The sequence below is a fragment of the Panthera pardus genome, unplaced genomic scaffold (genome assembly GCF_024362965.1).
Source record: "Panthera pardus isolate Hobbes unplaced genomic scaffold, ASM2436296v1 HiC_scaffold_11, whole genome shotgun sequence".
NCBI lineage: Eukaryota > Metazoa > Chordata > Mammalia > Carnivora > Felidae > Panthera > Panthera pardus.
This window is the reverse complement of record NW_026526666.1, coordinates 91339023-91356556: the sequence shown is the minus strand read 5'-3', so window position 1 is coordinate 91356556 and position 17534 is coordinate 91339023. Positions and strand designations below refer to the sequence as shown.

Genomic DNA, 17534 nt, shown 5'->3' with positions numbered 1-17534 from the left:
ATCAGAACAAAAGATGCTCCTAGTGTTATCACTGAGTAAATGAGACAGGTTTTAGGAGCTCTGTGCCAGGAAGAGGGGTTAGAAACCAATATATATTTTCTATTATTTCACAACAGTATATTCACAGAGTCGTGTGACCATCAACACTATCTAACTTCAGACATTTTCATCAATCCCTAAAAAGAAACCCTATACTCATTAGTATTCCCCTCCCACTCTCCTCAATCCCTGGCAACTGTGAATCTACTGTGCGTCTCTAGTAATTTGCCTATTCTGGTCTTGTGTGACTTTTTCACTTGGCATAAGGTTTTCAGGGTTTATTCATTTTGTAGCTTGTATCAGTACTTCATTCCTTTTCATGGCAGAATAATATTCCATATTCTATATATACACGCACACCCCAATTTGTTTATCCATTCATTAGTTGATGGACATTCAGGTTATTTCCACTTCTGGACTACCCCACTAATTTTTTTCCCATTCCTTTTTTCTCTCTGCCCTTCTTCCTAATTTTCTACTCCTGCTCTAAATAGGAAATTAATAATGTTACTATTATCCTCTACTTAAATGCATGCCTAAAGGTTTTCAATGGTGCAGATTTTCCTTAAAATTCACTGTTCTAAGCACACCTTCTCCATTCCAACTGACAATAGAGGTCACCTCGAGATGTGTGTAACCATTCTGGAGATTAAATGACAGAATGGGTACAAAAGACACTACTCAAAATTAAACATACACAAGGGACTATTTTGAGGGACTTTCTACCATTTCATGCTCAGGATTTACTTAGGAACTTTTGAGATGGCATCATCTTGTTGAGTTTCTCTTCTCTGGAACATAAATTCCTAAGGACAGAGATAATGACACCCATTTATCTGTGTAAGATCAGTACAGTTCAAAGGGAACATCTGGTTCCTTATACTAGCTGAAAATGGAAGTATTAATAATATTAAACATTTACAGTGAGCTCATCATGGGTCAGACACTGTGCTAAATGCTTTACATAGGTTACGTTTTATGTTCATTACAACTTTTATGAAGTAAACACTATCATCATCTTCAAATTCTGGATGAGGAAACAGTCTAAGAGGTTAAGAATCTCACCCAGGGTCATAGAGATAGACAGGGGAATGGCTAAGGTGCAGGAGTGTCTGACTCTGTTGCCCTGATCTTAACCAATACACTTTACTGACAGTGTTGAGATTAACCAAATACACAAAAAGTAACATTCAGATCCTATGCATATATACTCAGAAAATTGCTACTATAACTAAGTACAAGACGATCTTGTAGTAAAAGTTAGACGCTTACAGTTTTGAAGTTTTGAAGTGACACTCAACATCCTCAAGGGCTTAAGGAGAGATAGGAAAAAGCAGTGGAAGGGCCAGATCTGTAGTTTAAAGAGATGACTGCCTGGTGGAGAATGAACCTGAACGGGGACAAACCTGGAGCCAGGGACACGAGAGGTCCTAAGGCAGTGATAGAAGGAAAATTGAGAAGAGAGGACAAATTCAACAATCACATCAGGTAAAATCAGAGAACCTTGTTAAATGACTACACATGAAAGATGAGTAACTCAGGGAAGAAGTCCATCAACAGTGGCTTCAGGATCTTAGCTTAATTCAAGCCAGTGCCATGAACGGAGATAAAGGAACAGGTTTACGGAATAGGTTATTAGTTCAATAGCGGATGTGTTAAATCCAACATGGCTCTAGGGTTTCCAAATGGAGATATCTGGCAGGCAACAGGATACATAAGACAGAAGCTCAGAAGAGAAGCTGGGGATGGAAATGAAAATTTGGAAGCCATCTGCATATACCACTGGGAGCCATCTACCATCAGAGTAGATGAAATCACCCCCCAAGAATGTGTTGAACGATAAGAGAATTAGAACATGACCCAAACATAAAGGAGTTTTTTTGGCTGATGGAGCTGTTCTACATTTTGACTGTGGTAGTGATTACATGCCTTTATGTGTCTCTCAAAATTCACAGAAATGAATGCTAAAAAGGAATGAAATTAACTGCAAAGAAATTATATGCAATAAATCTAAAGGGAAAAAAAAGAGCAATGAGTAGTGTTACATGTGGTGAACATATCATAAAATAGCATGCTGGGAACAGAAAGCAGATGATGTTAGTGGAATAGTGAACAGAGAAATAGAAATGATATACTCTTCTTGGGAAGCCTGGATGAGAAGAGCAAGAGCGAGGTTAAATGACAGCAGAATGGACATGTAGGACTGAGGAAGTATTTGTAGTATGAGATGGACTTCAGCAGATTTAGAGAAAGAAGTCTGTGGAAAGGTAGTGAATACACATGAGACTGCAAGGGACAACTAACAGACTCCGATGAAAGTTTGAATAGAGACAGGTTGGTACCTCCAGCAGAAGTTTGAAAAAGGCATACCCAATGCACTCAGTACTCTAAACAATGACATAAAGCCATCTATCTGCTGAGGGTGAGGAGGGTTGGGCTGAGTACAGGATTTTATAAAAGGCAAGTCATAAAAGGAATGGCTGGGGACAGAGAGCACGGATTTGTAGATACATTCACAGTGGTATAATCTTGCCCAGTAGTACTCTGCCTACTGGAACTGAAGAATAGAGAAGATGGGGGTATAGCTAACTAATGTTTCTCAGAAAGAAAAGGGGGTAGGAAAACCACAAATTTTCATAAAAGGATAGCTCAGATAATCCTCCTCCTCCATCTCTGCTTAAATCTTGTACTCCTTGAAGCCTATAAGTCTGATTATGTTATTTATAAAAAAATTTTTAAGAGAGAGGAAGAACTCAAGCAGGGGAGAGGGGCAAAGAGAAAGAGTGAGAAAGAGAGAGAGAACTAGAGGGTTTTAAGCAGGTTCCATGCTCACCTCAGAGCCTGATATGGGGCTCATAACGACCCTGGGATCATGACCTGAGCCACAATCAAGAGTCAAGTTGGATGCTCAATTGACTGAGCCACCCAGGCACCCCTGGTCATGTTACTTAAATACTAAAACCTGCTGCCTCTCCAGCATTCCTTCCCCTGCTAGATTATTTTTATATCACCTAAAACATTTTAATGCATGGGGCAGGGCACCTCGCTGGCTTAGTCACTGCAGCATGTGATTCTTGATCTCAGAGTTGTGGGTTCCAGCCCCACACGGGGTACAGAGATTACTTAAAAATAAAATCTTAAAGAAACAAAAAAAAGAAACCACCCAACAACTTTCTGGCATATTACTAGGACAGAGATCTCTGGATTCCTCATTGATGAAGCCACAGCGCCCAGAACAATGACCTACTCATGGCAGACCCTCAGAAACTATTTGTGGCTGAAACAGGTGGGTTTCCACATCTCCCTCTGAACCTGGGTCACATGTATAAATGTAAAATCCTTAAATCCCAAAAAGGTTGAAAGAACGTTATAGCAACAATAGTAAAGAATGTCAGAATAACACAAATGTGAGATAAAGAAAGGCTTTAGTTGTAATTCTTCCTATGACCCTGAGAAATCCAACTTACCATTCAATGGCTTATTTTTTGTATAGGCAAAATAAGAATAATTTTATCCCAGGAATAACTGCTTAAATTGTAAGATTAATGCCAGAGAAAAGGCTTTTTGTAAACATAAGAAAAGTAACATGACTTTATCATGATTGAAGCAAAATTACCAGGTACTGTTAATACAGCACTGATAAATGGAAAAAAGACATTTATTGATAAAAATGTATTTTGGACACTTTTTCTGCACTAGTACGGAAAATTCTGTCAAAGGTGTTAGAGGGGCACCTCATTAGAGGGTGGCTCAGTCAGTTAAGTGTCCGACTTCAGCTCAGATCATGATCTCATGAATCATGAGTTCAAGCCCCGCATCAGGCTCTCTGCTGACAGTGCGGAGCCTGCTTCAGATCTTCTGTCTCCCTCTCTCTCTGCCCCTCCCTCACTTGTTCTCTCTCTCTTTCTCTCAAAAATAAATATAAACACTAAAACAATATTAAAAAAAAAAGATATTAGGAACACTTCCCAAGACAACTAACTGTGTGCGCAGTGAAGACTGGTGCTGGAAGAAGAAAAAGCTTTTAGCAAGATTACGTTTTCTAGACACAGCTCTCTTTTGCCTGGCAGAGAACAGAATTCCCCTACACTGTCTCGACTACCCTCTCTGGAAGCAGGTACGCACAATGGTTTCTTTTGGGAGTAAATTAGTAAGTCTGGGGAAAAGTGGGGTAAATTCGGAACAAAGAATTCATGTCTATTCATGGAGATATGTATGACTAAGTTAACATCCAATAATGAAACTCTGAGACTCATGTTGCAAAAAAATGAACTATTGTAAATAGTAGGAAAGTGTATGCTGCATGAAGATGAGGGATTGTACAAGGGGCTTGGCCAGAAGGCTTGGCGCTTGAGTCTGTTAGTACACTCCCCCCTAGGGTGTCTGGGCTCATCCTGTAGCATATAAAACGAACTTGACCCAGCACCAGTACTTTCCAGGGAATGCTTAAGATTTCACTGTGGAGGGCAACAAGAAAGGAGGAATCACACGACAGAAATGTTTTCAGGCAGCTCTCTTTCAAATATTTTTATAAACAAGGTGGGGAAAGTCAATCCTTTTAATTTTCTTATCCCTAAGGATCACTCAAACGCAAGCCTCCAAAAAAGGGAGCCAAAAGTCCTTGTTTTAGAGATTGCTCTACTGGATTTGATAGATAACATGGAATCAGGAACGTGTAAGTCCGGTTCGTAAGGCTTCAGAACATATTTCTCTAGAGGAACACGAGAAATTAAATTATAAGGGTGCAGATTAAGAAAAGGCTGTGGGACATCTAATCACTGGTGATTTGTTTCTGGCCCCACAACTAAATATCCCAGGGATATTTCAAAATACTTCTCAGAAGGTGTAAACTGAGCAAAGGCTAGAATAAATTTCAAATTCCTTATTCCTGGTGCTGACCTTCAGATCATGGTTTTAAACATGAATCTTTTTCGGTTTAGTCTACCCAAACTTTAAGGCTTTTATTTCCCTGGTTTTATGCTTACTTTGGTTTTATTTCTTAAAATACTGTGAAATAGGGGCGCCTGGGTGGTTCAGCCAGTTGAGCGACCAACTCTTGGTTTCAGCTCGGGTCCTGGCCTCCGGTTTCGTGGATTCGAGCCCCGAGTCAGACTCTGTGCCAGTAGTGCAGAGCCTGCTTCAGATTCCCTCTCTTCCTCTTTCTCTGCCTGTCCCCCACTGGCACTGTCTCTGACTCTCATGCTCTCAGAATAAATAAACTTAAAAAAATATATAAAGTATGGTGACTATGTTCACAGATGAAATTAAATCAAGGATTCTTATTAAAACATCTTCCCCCTAAATTAAAGTATGTTGCTTTTATACTGAAGTCAATCAAAACCGAAAGAGAAAACAGCAATGTCACTGGCTATATATGGATCAGTATTTTAGTAACACCTTCCAAAACATACAAATGTATCTCCATTTGAGAAACAAATCTCTCATCCTGAAATCTACACAACTGGAAACTGTCCCTCAACCTTAGCTGAGCTTACAAGAACGTAAGGGAAACTACTGGAAGCCACATAAACAAGGTCAGTTGCTGTTACGGCTGTAGCCACTATACTACTGGGGATGTGGGATGCTATGCCAGTCTCTATAATTAAGGGAGTTGACATTTTAACATTAATGGCAGAGAAGATCTTGGATCCCAGCAAAGTGAGGACCTAGAACTGAGACTCTCACAAAAATCCCTGACGTGCCTAACAGAGTGACACCCTCTGTGAAAAGGTAGCTAAAACCATAAAAGAGAAATATACCGGCGAACTGACACAGAGTACTGACACGGAAGGACATCTGGTCTCACCTAGGTGGAAAGGGACTGTTGTCATTCTGAAAAATAGTATCCACAGGGAATGCCTTCAGATTTTGCTTGGAATACGAAAGGAGATTTAGAAAATTAAACTCAGATTAAGGTGCAGCTAATGCTTTCCTCAAGACATGTGGTAAATAAAGCAAACGCAAAACAGCTTTGGGAGGACTTGCCCACAATGTACATACAGTAAAGTTTACCTGAAGAGGAATTCATAAAGCAGATTTATAAAATATACGAAGAAACAATGCACTATGAGCAAGAGCCAGAAGACACAATAAACTGGAAGATTAAAAACCTCCCGTGGCCAACGGAATTTCAAATAATAGTTTTATATCAAACAAGGTAATAAAAAAACCTCACTAATATTTTCAAAAGTGGAAAAGTTCATGTCACACAATATGCATGTTACATAGCACATGCATTCTGGAAACTATAGAGAAATGAATTCCTGGATGATGAGTGAGAAATGTTTTACCACAAGTTCTGAAACTTTCTTTTCTTATCCAACAAGTATACAGAAACCATAACAAAAATCCTAAGACTTTAAGAAATATCCAATTAATACAGATTTCTGTACATTTAATTATTGAAGTATCGTACAAACTAAGTAATCAAAAGTCTGGTCAATCTCTGAATCTTTTCAGAGGACACTGAACATAAACACAATTCTCATTTCACAGGGCGTGCTCTTCACCTAAGCATCCAAGATTGCTGCGCTTTGCTCTAATCAGAAATAGGATCTAGAACAGTTGCAAGAAAATGTTTTCCAGCAGAAAAGGGACTACAGCCCTAATATCTGATGTCACTGCTTTAAGCAAGTATCTCTATTCCAACTACTGTGTATTTTTATGCGTCACACTTGTCAAGAGCAAATGGGTTTTGAAGCCAGCTTTAAAGTGCTTCATCCTCAGGCAGACACAGTAAGAACTGATCTCAAAAGTCAGTTACAAAAGACTGATATCCACATCAGATTGTTATGATTTCCTCATCTCTCAACATAAACAAGGTCCTAAATGGGTAAGTGCAAATAAGACTAATTATTAAGAACAGGACAACTTCAAGTGGATATATCTATAAGAATGATGATAATTTAAGGTTTTAATGTTAACTTTTGTGGCAATGACATTAAAAATATTTGTATAGGAATGAGAGGGCCAGGAATGTTTTTGGTAGCTTTATCATTTTAGAAATGCTAGAGTTACACGGTTTTCCAGGTTCGTTCACTTTGAATTCTGCCAAGTGTAAGAAATCAAAGGATATTATAGCACTTCTAGTTCTTTTACAATACATTTATATGCTAAAAAAATCATCGAACGAGAAAAATGCCAGGATGCTTTGCTTCCTGACACCCAAAGTCTACCCTCACCCCTCGCCATGCAGAAGACAGTTCTTTCTTTTCTACCTATCCTCTGGTTCACCGCTGAAGTATCTATTCTTTTACCAAGCTGCTAGTATTACTAACTCCAAGAGTAATTGCATTTCAAAAAAAAGAACCATGATATGAAAATTAATTACCTAAAATCCGTTTGTCCATCTATATCTGAGGGCTGTCTTGCCACCTAACGAACATACTGCTTAAAAACAACAACAACATCAACAACAAAAACCAACGATGTCAGGAATGAGTAGAAGTATGAGTTTGGTGTGGGCTTTCTTTACTTATTTCAGGTCTCAGGTATGGTTTGTATCTCTGACTTTTATTCCCTAATGATTACTTTGTTTTTCTTTCTGTCATTTGTTTTGATGTTTTTACAACATTTGTCTTCAAGTAGCTTCTCCTGTGAGATAACAACTCACAGTTGGGTAAGTGAAAGGGAACAATTAAGGGTCAAACAAATTATTGTTTTCCAACAAACAAGTGTTCTTTGGGGGGCATTCACCTATAGCCATCAAAACTTTTTTTTCATGAAGCCTAGGTCATCACCCCACCAAGGAAGAAGGTTCCTAAAACAGTGACGACACCGTGAAACACAGATGCCAACGGAGGCCAGTCTGTTGAGGATACAGGTGACTTACAAACATTTACTCCTTGTCCCAGCTACCTTTCAGTGTTTGCTTTACCACTTTGGTCACTCTGTTGAACTAGATGTTCTACTGTTCCAAGGAACCGGACAACTCTCACACATTTATGAGGAAAATGCCTCAAGAAGTGTGCTGTGTGAGAAAAGTGTATCGTACGAGGACTGGGTTTTTGATTAAGATTCCCTACCCATTACACAGCTCAAAACAGACAATAAATACCAAGGATGTTGATGACTAAAACCAAGTGCATTTCTAGATCAACTGCTGGGGGAGCACTCATTTGTCAAATTGTGTCATTTTACCTGAGAGGTACACCGGGAGTACATCAGACTGCATGGGGCACTGCTGCACCAGATGGGCTATGTGGACTTGCCAAAAGCCATATTATTATGTCCTACTGACTCTAGCTGATAGGCCTCATGTAATGTTTTTATTATAATTGTAAAAATCCAATGATTGCTTTCTATGATCCTAGGTGATGCTACATTAAATAAGTAATTTTTAATTGGGAAGAATAAAATACTCTGATAATATAATACTATAAAATTATAATGATAAAATTCGTATCATAGGAAAAAATGAAACCTTTAAAGGAAAAAATGAAGAGCATTAAATTTCCCTGCAAGTTAATCAGAGAGGACACTTTTATTTTTCAAAACTAGTTATAAACTTTGACATTCTGATTGCTGTTTTTCTAAATCCAAGATTAAGTTCTCTTAAGTTTAGGATTGATGGGGCTTCAACATTTTGAGAAGATAGGATTAGGAACTATAGGGTATGCTGGTTTTAATTGGTTTCCAAGCCCCAGAGCTGCAAAATTAACCCCTGAGGACCTGATCCATAAGAACGAGGCAAAAAAACTAAAAACTAAAAACAAAAAAAACACATGTACAGTGACATATACCTTGGAGGCATTTTGTATATTTGAAATTTCATTTGCATTTTAGACAATGGAGTGACTCTTTTGCAGGCTGCACTAAAACATAAACACACCATTGAAGAAATCAGACTACGAATTTCAGCATTCATTTGATGTTTCTGGAAGTCAAGGAAAGTAGCCAATTAAAAATAACACAAACACTGCTTCTTTTTCATGTTCAGCAAGCATAAAATAATTAGTGACAGAATAGCTTACCTGGGCTGGGGCTCTTTCTTGAACTTAGGTTCTGAGAATCCACAATCTCTTCTGTTTGCCCGTCTGCTTCTACCTCTAGTTTGTTCTGAATCTCTTTTGCATCTTCACTAAGGCAAGTTCTCACACTCTCGTCCTCTTCTAAGACCCTAGGGACCGTGGTGGGAACACCAGCCATACTAACATTAGTGGCAGCAGCAGGAACACCGGCTGGTGTGGGAGGAGGAGGAGCTGGAGGAGTTGGAGGAGATGGAGAAAAGGAAGGAACTGTGGAAGGGGTAACGGGAGCTGGGACACATTCCACTTTCATTTCTTCTGGGGCATTTTCGAGAATCTCCAATTCAAGAGTCAATGGCAACACCTCCTGTTTTACTATTTCCACAATGCTCTCCGAGGCTGGTAATTTTTCACGAACTCCATTCATTTCATTAATTAGGTTAGTACTAGAAATCAGTGGAATATCATTAGGTGCTACACTACAAGATTTCTTGCATATATCATCATCAATTACATCTGTTGGTGATGGATCTGATGTCTCTGTGCAAGATGTGGGGCTAGGTACAGGAATTGTGTCTTCTTTTGAGGAAGAGAGTTCACACCTATCATCTACAGCAGTGGTGAATATTGGCTGGCTACTAAGAGCAGCAGAGGTGGGGGAAGCAATGGTACTTCGAGCAAGTGGAGAAACAGTGGTAGGTGATGGAGGCAGGGGAAGCTCTGGCATGGATTCTACCACAGTAGTCTCCAACGTCTGGCCTGCTTGTTCTTTCTTCTCTCCGCTAAAGACTAGCCTAAGGACCGGGGAAGGAGACTTTAACACTGGATCTGGTTTTGGCTTCTCTTCTGGAGAAGAAAAAACAAAAAAGAGTTTAAGAATCAGAGATTATACTGTATGATCTTGGGCCAGTTCTTTTCATCTCTTACCCAAAATCATGGGCAAAAGAAGACACACCACAATATTAGACTTATTCTGCCACTCCAAAAACACGGTCATATTTTCTAGTTCTACCCAGTGTTACTTGGTCATTAATAAATATACAGTTTAATTTAGAGTAAAAGAAGGAATCAATTAATCAAATCATTATATCAAGAATGCAATGGAAAAGTTCATCAAAACAAGCTAAGCCATTATGGAAATGGGGATGAGGCTTTCTTTTAAAGTAGAGACCTTCATTTCTACTCTATCTTGCTCCTTATGGAAGATTTTTCTACCAAGGATACACTATAGGGGCAGAACATCCAAAGGACAAATAACTGCAGATTAAATTATTATACACTGCTATTTTTTTATTTTATACATTTCTGCATTTAGGAGAATTTTTGTAAAGAATGTATATTGTATAAAAAACTATGTTTTAAGAGAAGCCATCATAGTATCATTTTTTAAAAAAAATTTTTAATGTTAATTTATTTTTAACAAAGACAGAGACAGAGCATGAGAGGGGAAGGGGCAGAGAGAGAGGGAGACACAGAATCTGAAACAGGCTCCAGGCTATGAGCTGTCATCATAGAGCCTGACATAGGGCTTGAACTCACAGACTGCAAGATCATGACCTGAGCTGAAGTCGGACGCTCAATTGACTGAGCCACCCAGGAGCCCCTATCAAAGTATCATTTATTATCAATGTGATTTATTATCTATGAAATCAAGTTCCTGAATATAAAAATTCATTTATAAATTAATTTTTTTGAAAGAAACATTTATATAACCAGAAATAATGTGAAAATATAAAAATGAAAACTTATCTTGTAAAAAGAATTCTTAAAGGAAATGCCAAAGTTAATATTCAGATAACCAAGTCCAATAAAAAAGAACATAATACATATGAAATATTTGAGAATATATAAATGTATCTGCATATAGAAGCAAGAGAGAGAGAGAGAGAGAGACTGATAATCACAGTAAAGATACCAGAAACATGTAAGAAACTGTAATTCATGAACATTTCCATGTTCTAAACTTCCACGTAAACTGATAGGTGATTCACCCCTGGGAGGATGAAGCCAGAGAAGATTTAGGCTGGTTTCCAGCTGTGCTTCTGGAGAGTGATAAACAGGCTCCATCAGAAAAACAGATACTTAGGAGTATGTTCCTCAAATGCAAACAAAAATTTTAAGAACTACTAAAAGACCATCTAAACTGAAATGAACTTTATTTTCTCCACCAGAAATCTTTTTACCCATCAGTGAAAATGAGTCTCTACGATAAATTATTGTACTTAAGTAAATCTATCAAAGAAAATATGCTGTTAATCACAGAAGCATGTGGTAAATACTACCATTAAGTTGTTAAAGGCTAATTCATTTGATGCAACTACTTCTGCTGGCCTTAAAATTCATTTTAACTCCCGGGTGTAGAGATCAGTGATTCTTAAGTTGAACTCTAGGTATTTATTTAAGAGGAAAAATAAGATCGTTAGGCTCTCACTGTCAAATCCCTCACACTTGGGGCACCTGGGTGGCTCAGTCAGTTAAGTGTCTGACTTTGGCTCAGGTCATGATCTTGCAGTTTGTGAGTTTGAGCCCTGCGTCGGGCTCTATGCTGCCAGCTCAGAGCCTGGAACCTGCTTCAGATTCTGTGTGTCTCTCTCTCTCTGCCCCTCCCCTGCTCATGCTCTGTCTCTCAATAATAAATAAACGTTAAAAAAAAAACAAACAACCAAATCCCTCACACTAAGTGGTCAGGGCAAGAGAAAAAAATATTTCCAAAAAAATTTGTCTATTATATGTATTACATGTGTGTGAAATAAATATAATAAATACACATTTATTAAAATATCACTCATCAAAATAATTATCAATTCACTGGAGTAACTGCTAGATGGGTCACCCAGATTAAATTATAACACTGTGAAAGCTCATCAGAATAATACCCTTTATGACCACTGAATGAAACCTAGCTGTAGCAAATTAAACAGTAAAATATAATTCTCACATTAATAATCTGGTAAGAGTATGTCAATTCTATTACTAATTTTGAAAAATAAAATTACTGATACTAAAAACAAAAACAGAACTAGGACTGAAATTTCTATATACTCTTTGAGAAAAATCTAAAATGAAGAAAATCAGAAGGGGTGCCTGGTTGGGTCAGTCAGTTAAGCAGCTGACCAGCTCAGGTCATGAACTCGTGGTTCTTGAGTTTGAGCCCCGCATCAGGCTCTGTGCTGACAGCTCAGAACCTGAAGCCTGCTTCAGCCAGGCTTCAGGTTCTGTGTCTCCCTTGCTCTCTGCCTCTCCTCCACTCACACTCTATCTGCCTCTCTCTCAAAAATAAAGATTGAAAAAAAATTTTTTTTAAATTAAAAAATGAAGAAAATTAGAAACAAAGAACTTATTTTGAGAGTTCTCATTCTGATATAAAGCTCCTTTAATTCATTCAAATTTCAGTACGGAAAGCTGAAAAGTATACTACAGTAAATACAGAACACTGATTTTATCTAAGAACTTTTATCATTAAGAGTATGCTTTACAGAGCCATGATAGTTTGAAATCTAATATACTGCATTAAAAATATTTATATCATTTGGCCATCTTTAGGAAACTGAGAATTCTATTCTTAAAAAAATTTTTTAAGAAATAATCATGCAAGAGGGAGCAAAGACAGAGGTTTAGAATATATAAGTAGATTTATATTAACACTATAATAGCAACAAAATAAGAGAGATAAATAGACTAAATGTCTAACATGAGGAATTTATTAAACAAATAATAGCCTGGGCCATATAATGGTAATATTGTGCAATCATTTAAAATAAGCTTTAAGGGGTGCCTGGGTGGCTCAGTCGGTTAAGTATCCAACTTTTGGTTTCAGCTCAGGTCATGATCTCACGATTTGTGAGATGAAACCTTGTGCTGGGCTGACAGCACAGAGCCTGCTTGGGATTCTCTCTCCCTCTCTCTCTCTCTCTCTCTCTCTCTCTCTCTCTCTCTCTCTCTGCCCCTCCTCCACTTGTGGGTGCAAGCACATGTGCTGTCTCTCTAAAAATGAATAAGCATTTAAAAAATTTTAAATAAATAATAAAATAGGTTTTTAAAAGAGTAATGATATGGAAAGCTGTTTATAATAAAAGATATGTTTTTTGACAAAGCAGGGCACAAAACTGTATGTAGAGCATAAGCCTAATCTGGTAATTTAAAAATACATATACTACTAACATATGCATATGCACGTGGGAAAGTCTCTACGTATCCATAGTTTCTACAATGAATGCAATGGAACCAACTGCGTAGACAGGTGCCTTTTGGTTGTCATGAGTCTCACGTGACTGAGAAGGTACTACTATCATTTAATGGGCAGGGACCAGGAATGGTAAGCGTTCTGCAATTTGAGGGACAGCCTCACGTGACAGTGAACAGTCCTGTCCTAAACTCCAGGGGAGCCCCAATTGAACTACATTACTAGAAATGGTTGAATTACAACAGAGTATCATTCACTGAACACCTACTCTATACTAAGTGCTTTCAAAAGGCACTAAAACTAAGACTAAGGCACAAAAACTTGTATTTGTATTTCACTGTTCATACCATATCCTCCATACACTGGACTAAATGTATGGTATCATCAACACCAACTGATGATATTAATTCAATCTTCAATGGTTTTCCCTCTACAAACCAAGGTGAGGTCTTCCCTGTGTCTTTGTATCTTTATAAAGCACCAAACAAATGGGAAATGTCACAATTTGGTGTTCATGTAACCATGTCAGCTATTCATATCAAAACCTCTAAGAAACCAGAAGTTTAATAATGGTACTGAACATTTACTAAGTACTCAACAGTAGGAACTGGGTCAAATACCATATATACATAGTGTCCTTTAATTCCTACAACCACCGCTGGGGTAGAAAGTATTATGTTCCTATTTTACAGACTGGGAAACGGAGTGTTCTATAGATTGTCATATTGTCATAGATCTGTCATGCCAGAGTCATGTAACTGGCCAGTGCTGCAACTTGAAAATGATTCCAATCCCATATTTTTCCAATTGAGGAAAAAGAAAAAGGTTTATGGAAAAAAGTATTTAGGTGAATCAAGCTGGTACGAGTTTGGGGCTAACATGAGATTCTGTTACCCAATGTAAACCCACAATAATGACATTTTCATTGAGAGAAAAACCAAACTGACTGCAGAATGCACAATCTATTATTTCTTAAAGTAATCTAGCAACCTTTGAAAACAGCACATTTTTGCATCCTACTTTAATTTCAAAAGGAGCCTATAGTTAAGAAGAAAACTAAAAAAATTTTTAACTATAAAAAAATTCTCTGAAAATTGGTGAGCCCTTTCTACTGTTATTTGACTACATACGTTTGGTTTAAAAATTACTCTGAAAACTATTCTAAATATCGGCAAGCTATAGGTACAATCAGAAATGGAAAATTATAACTAACTCAGGTTTCTGGAAAATAATTGGTACTAACAAGGAGATGGCAATAGTCCCTCCCCCAAAGAGTTATTTATAAATATTACAAAATATACTTAAAATTCAAGTTTTTCTTTCCATCAAGGTAAAATAAAACATTTTCAATCCACTCATATTTATATCAAACATCAATCTGAAATGTTTACTTTTCAAAGGTCCACTAAACATAAAGAACCAAGAGAAAACCAATACTTCTGCATTCTTCCTTATGGAAATCAAGACCTAAATATGACAAAGTGAAGGTGTTTTATATTCTAAAAATTGTAGCAGGGCAGAGCTATCATCATTAAGACATCTTATGAATTCTTTGTATCGTGGCCTAGCTGAAGTTTGCATAGAGGATAGGTATGGTTTGAGGCCTTATGTGATGGTTAAGTATTCAATATACTTAGCATAATTCTAACTAGCAAAGGGATTACAACTCTGCAAAACTAGTAAAGTTTTGAAGAGAATACCCTGAAAATTCTTTTCTACTTAGATTAAAAACATTGTGATTCTTGACTCAAAAACGCTCTATCATTGGAGAAAGAAAGTGGTCTTCCATAATACCTACAAAGTGCATTCCTGAAAGGTGAATGGCTTTCATATTAAAAAATTTAACTCTAAGCGTGCATGAGTCTATCTCTGAACACTGCCAGAAGACGTATCTGACAGTACAACTTTTAGAAGCATGCCAGGTTGGGGTTTGATACCTATTTTTTCGTTTAAAACAATCTTATAAAACAAATAAAATATAGGACGTGTCTCTGTTCGAGTTTACTAGGTTCCTTAATATTAAAGAGAAAATACATCCTATTATCTTTGTATGCTGTAGAAAACAGTGAAATCAAACAGAAGTTGCTAAGTATGATTAACGTGCAGTCCAGTAAAAAATCAATTATATTAAATACCATCCTTAGGTTATGTGCCAATTCCCAAGTACCTTTTAAAGAGTAATTTTTTAGAAAGTACATTTAGTAACAGCCAGCTAACAAGGGAGGAAGGAGTAATTCAAAAAATTAGAAATCACTTATGCTTTCCACTCATTCTTCGAAGAAGTCAGAAACATTATCAAAGCATGCTCAGTAGCACTTGCTTTCCCCTATGCCTGATGACAGACAATTGTTCCCCAATTTTGGTTAAGGTCAACCTAAATCCAACTTAGCAAGCAAGAAAGAGAGACTGTGATATCTCATTTTCTGACATGAAACTTCCTTTACAGTTTTCTATTTATAATCCAAAAGGCAATGTGTACACTTATTTCAACCAATGTTTTACACTTCATGTTCAAGGTAAATAGGAGTAGGGACCCTGGTTTAATTGCGATCCATAGTATAATGACTCATCAAGACCAAATACTATACATGATGGAAATGGAGCTAGGATAAACTGAGTGCTACAGAACTGAGGCTACAGAGCCAAATTTCTAAGAAATATTTCACGTTTTTAAAAATAGCAAGATACAGGGGCGCCCGGGTGGCTCAGTCGGTTAAGTGGCCGACTTCGGCTCAGGTCATGATCTCGCGGTCCGTGAGTTCAAGCCCCGCGTCGGGCTCTGTGCTGACAGCTCAGAGCCTGGAGCCTGTTTCAGATTCTGTGTCTCCCTCTCCCCGACCCTCCCCCATTCATGCTTTGTCTCTCTCTGTCTCAAAAATAAATAAACGTTAAAAAAAATTTTTCTTTTTAAATAGCAAGATACAAAAGAACACGTTAAATATATTAAAACGGTGTTATTCTTATAAAGCAATATATACTTTGATTTATTTCCCCAACATTGTTTTCCCTAAACACACACACACACACACACACACACCCAGAACAGCTTCAGGCAACCAAGTTTTGACCTATAAATAAATAGACAGTGAGGCATTAATAAAATACAGGAAAAAATTTTCCTTATCAACCCTACTTTACCTTCCTAGAGGTAGAACACTTTGCTTTTCCATCTCAAAGTTTTGTTTAGTATCTAAATAAGCTTCAGATGTTCTGCTCATACCCTTAAACGCTGAGGGGAATGTAATTAAAATTAAAAAGGAGGGAAGAAAACAGTTATACACAAACCTTGCTTCTGGTCGCTAGCTGCAGTGACAGGGGTGCTGGCAGCAAGATGAGTGCTCTCCACAGTCCCATAAACCAGAGGGCTGTGCTCAGGGACCTGGCTGGACAGCTGCTGGGATTTGAAGTACAAAAAAGGGTGATAATGAGCGTGCGAACATAAAAACTAGCAACATGGAACCCAAGCAAGTAGGGAAGACAGAGTGGGGCAGGAGATCACAAAATTAGAAGAAAAAAAAACAAAAAGAAAAGAAAAAAAGCAAGGAAAAAAATACATAGGCCAGTTTAATAATTCAAAAAGTACAGAAAACGGGAAGAAAAGGAAAGAGGCAGCAGGAAAGGGGAAGGAAAAGAGATGATTACTATTAACCACAGCAAGAGAAGAAAGCACAGAAATCATTAGTATAAATGCATTCTCCAGGGTTCCATCTAAGAAGGAACTTTTTTCCACCTAACAACAGACATCACATCTAAAAGGTAATTTAACCTCTCCCAGTCAAAGACCAAAGGGATCTGGTCAACTTCACTTACAAACTACCTAGCAAAGTGGTTCATCTGACCAAAGCTGGACAAACAAAATACGGTGTTTTAAAACCAGTCACTGACTCAAGAAAACAATACTGAAGAGTGATTTTTGCCATTTGTCTATATAATCACACGGGTGAAATGCATCTTCATCTAAGGCATTTTCACTTTAAAATGTCTTTAGATTCTGGGTGAAGGACAGTTATCTTTTCAGAGTCAGAAATCTAGGTAAAAGATCTGTTTTTCAGAGCTAAAAGGAAACTCTTAATTTTCACTCAACCACTTCACTGGAATCAAAAGTGGCCATCAAAATCCTAGCAGAGTAGGTTGAAAAAGTTGCAGCCATCATTCAACTTAGAGGGAACAAAATGACAAAAGAAAGGACAAGGAACACTCATTCTACATCACTTTCCAGGCAGGTATTTGTTCTGGATTTGAGGGTGACACAAAAGCCACAAAACAAAGCAGTGTCTCTCCTCAGAAATCTAAGGTCATTTTTTTTTGGAAAGCTATAATCTCCTACAATGAATTCTATCAGAGCT

The 17534-nt window shown here is 37.6% G+C and overlaps 1 protein-coding gene and 1 long non-coding RNA gene across 41 annotated transcripts in view; one reads left to right on the top strand and one right to left on the bottom strand.

Annotated features, from left to right (window-relative positions):
- Positions 1-17534, bottom strand: part of EIF4G3 (eukaryotic translation initiation factor 4 gamma 3) — a 314444-nt gene that overhangs the window by 102989 nt on the left and 193921 nt on the right. For 32 of the 39 annotated variants that reach the window (XM_053898871.1, XM_053898863.1, XM_053898875.1 and 29 more), the window contains 2 exons: positions 16474-16582; positions 9012-9851 (listed from right to left, as the gene is read on the bottom strand). In XM_053898871.1, coding sequence (XP_053754846.1) covers positions 9012-9851; positions 16474-16582 — 949 coding nt within the window. The remainder of the gene's footprint in view (positions 1-9011; positions 9852-16473; positions 16583-17534) is intronic. The other 7 variants (XM_053898880.1, XM_053898881.1, XM_053898853.1 and 4 more) reach the window with 1 other exon arrangement.
- Positions 1-17534, top strand: part of LOC128775896 (uncharacterized) — a 29457-nt gene that overhangs the window by 1270 nt on the left and 10653 nt on the right. The window contains exons 1-3 of one of the 2 annotated variants that reach the window (XR_008420855.1): positions 3128-3325; positions 3992-4156; positions 7766-7861. This is a non-coding gene — a long non-coding RNA (uncharacterized LOC128775896). Of the gene's footprint in view, positions 1-3127; positions 3326-3991; positions 4157-7765; positions 7862-17534 lie in introns of those variants that run through there. The other variant, XR_008420854.1, reaches the window with a different exon arrangement.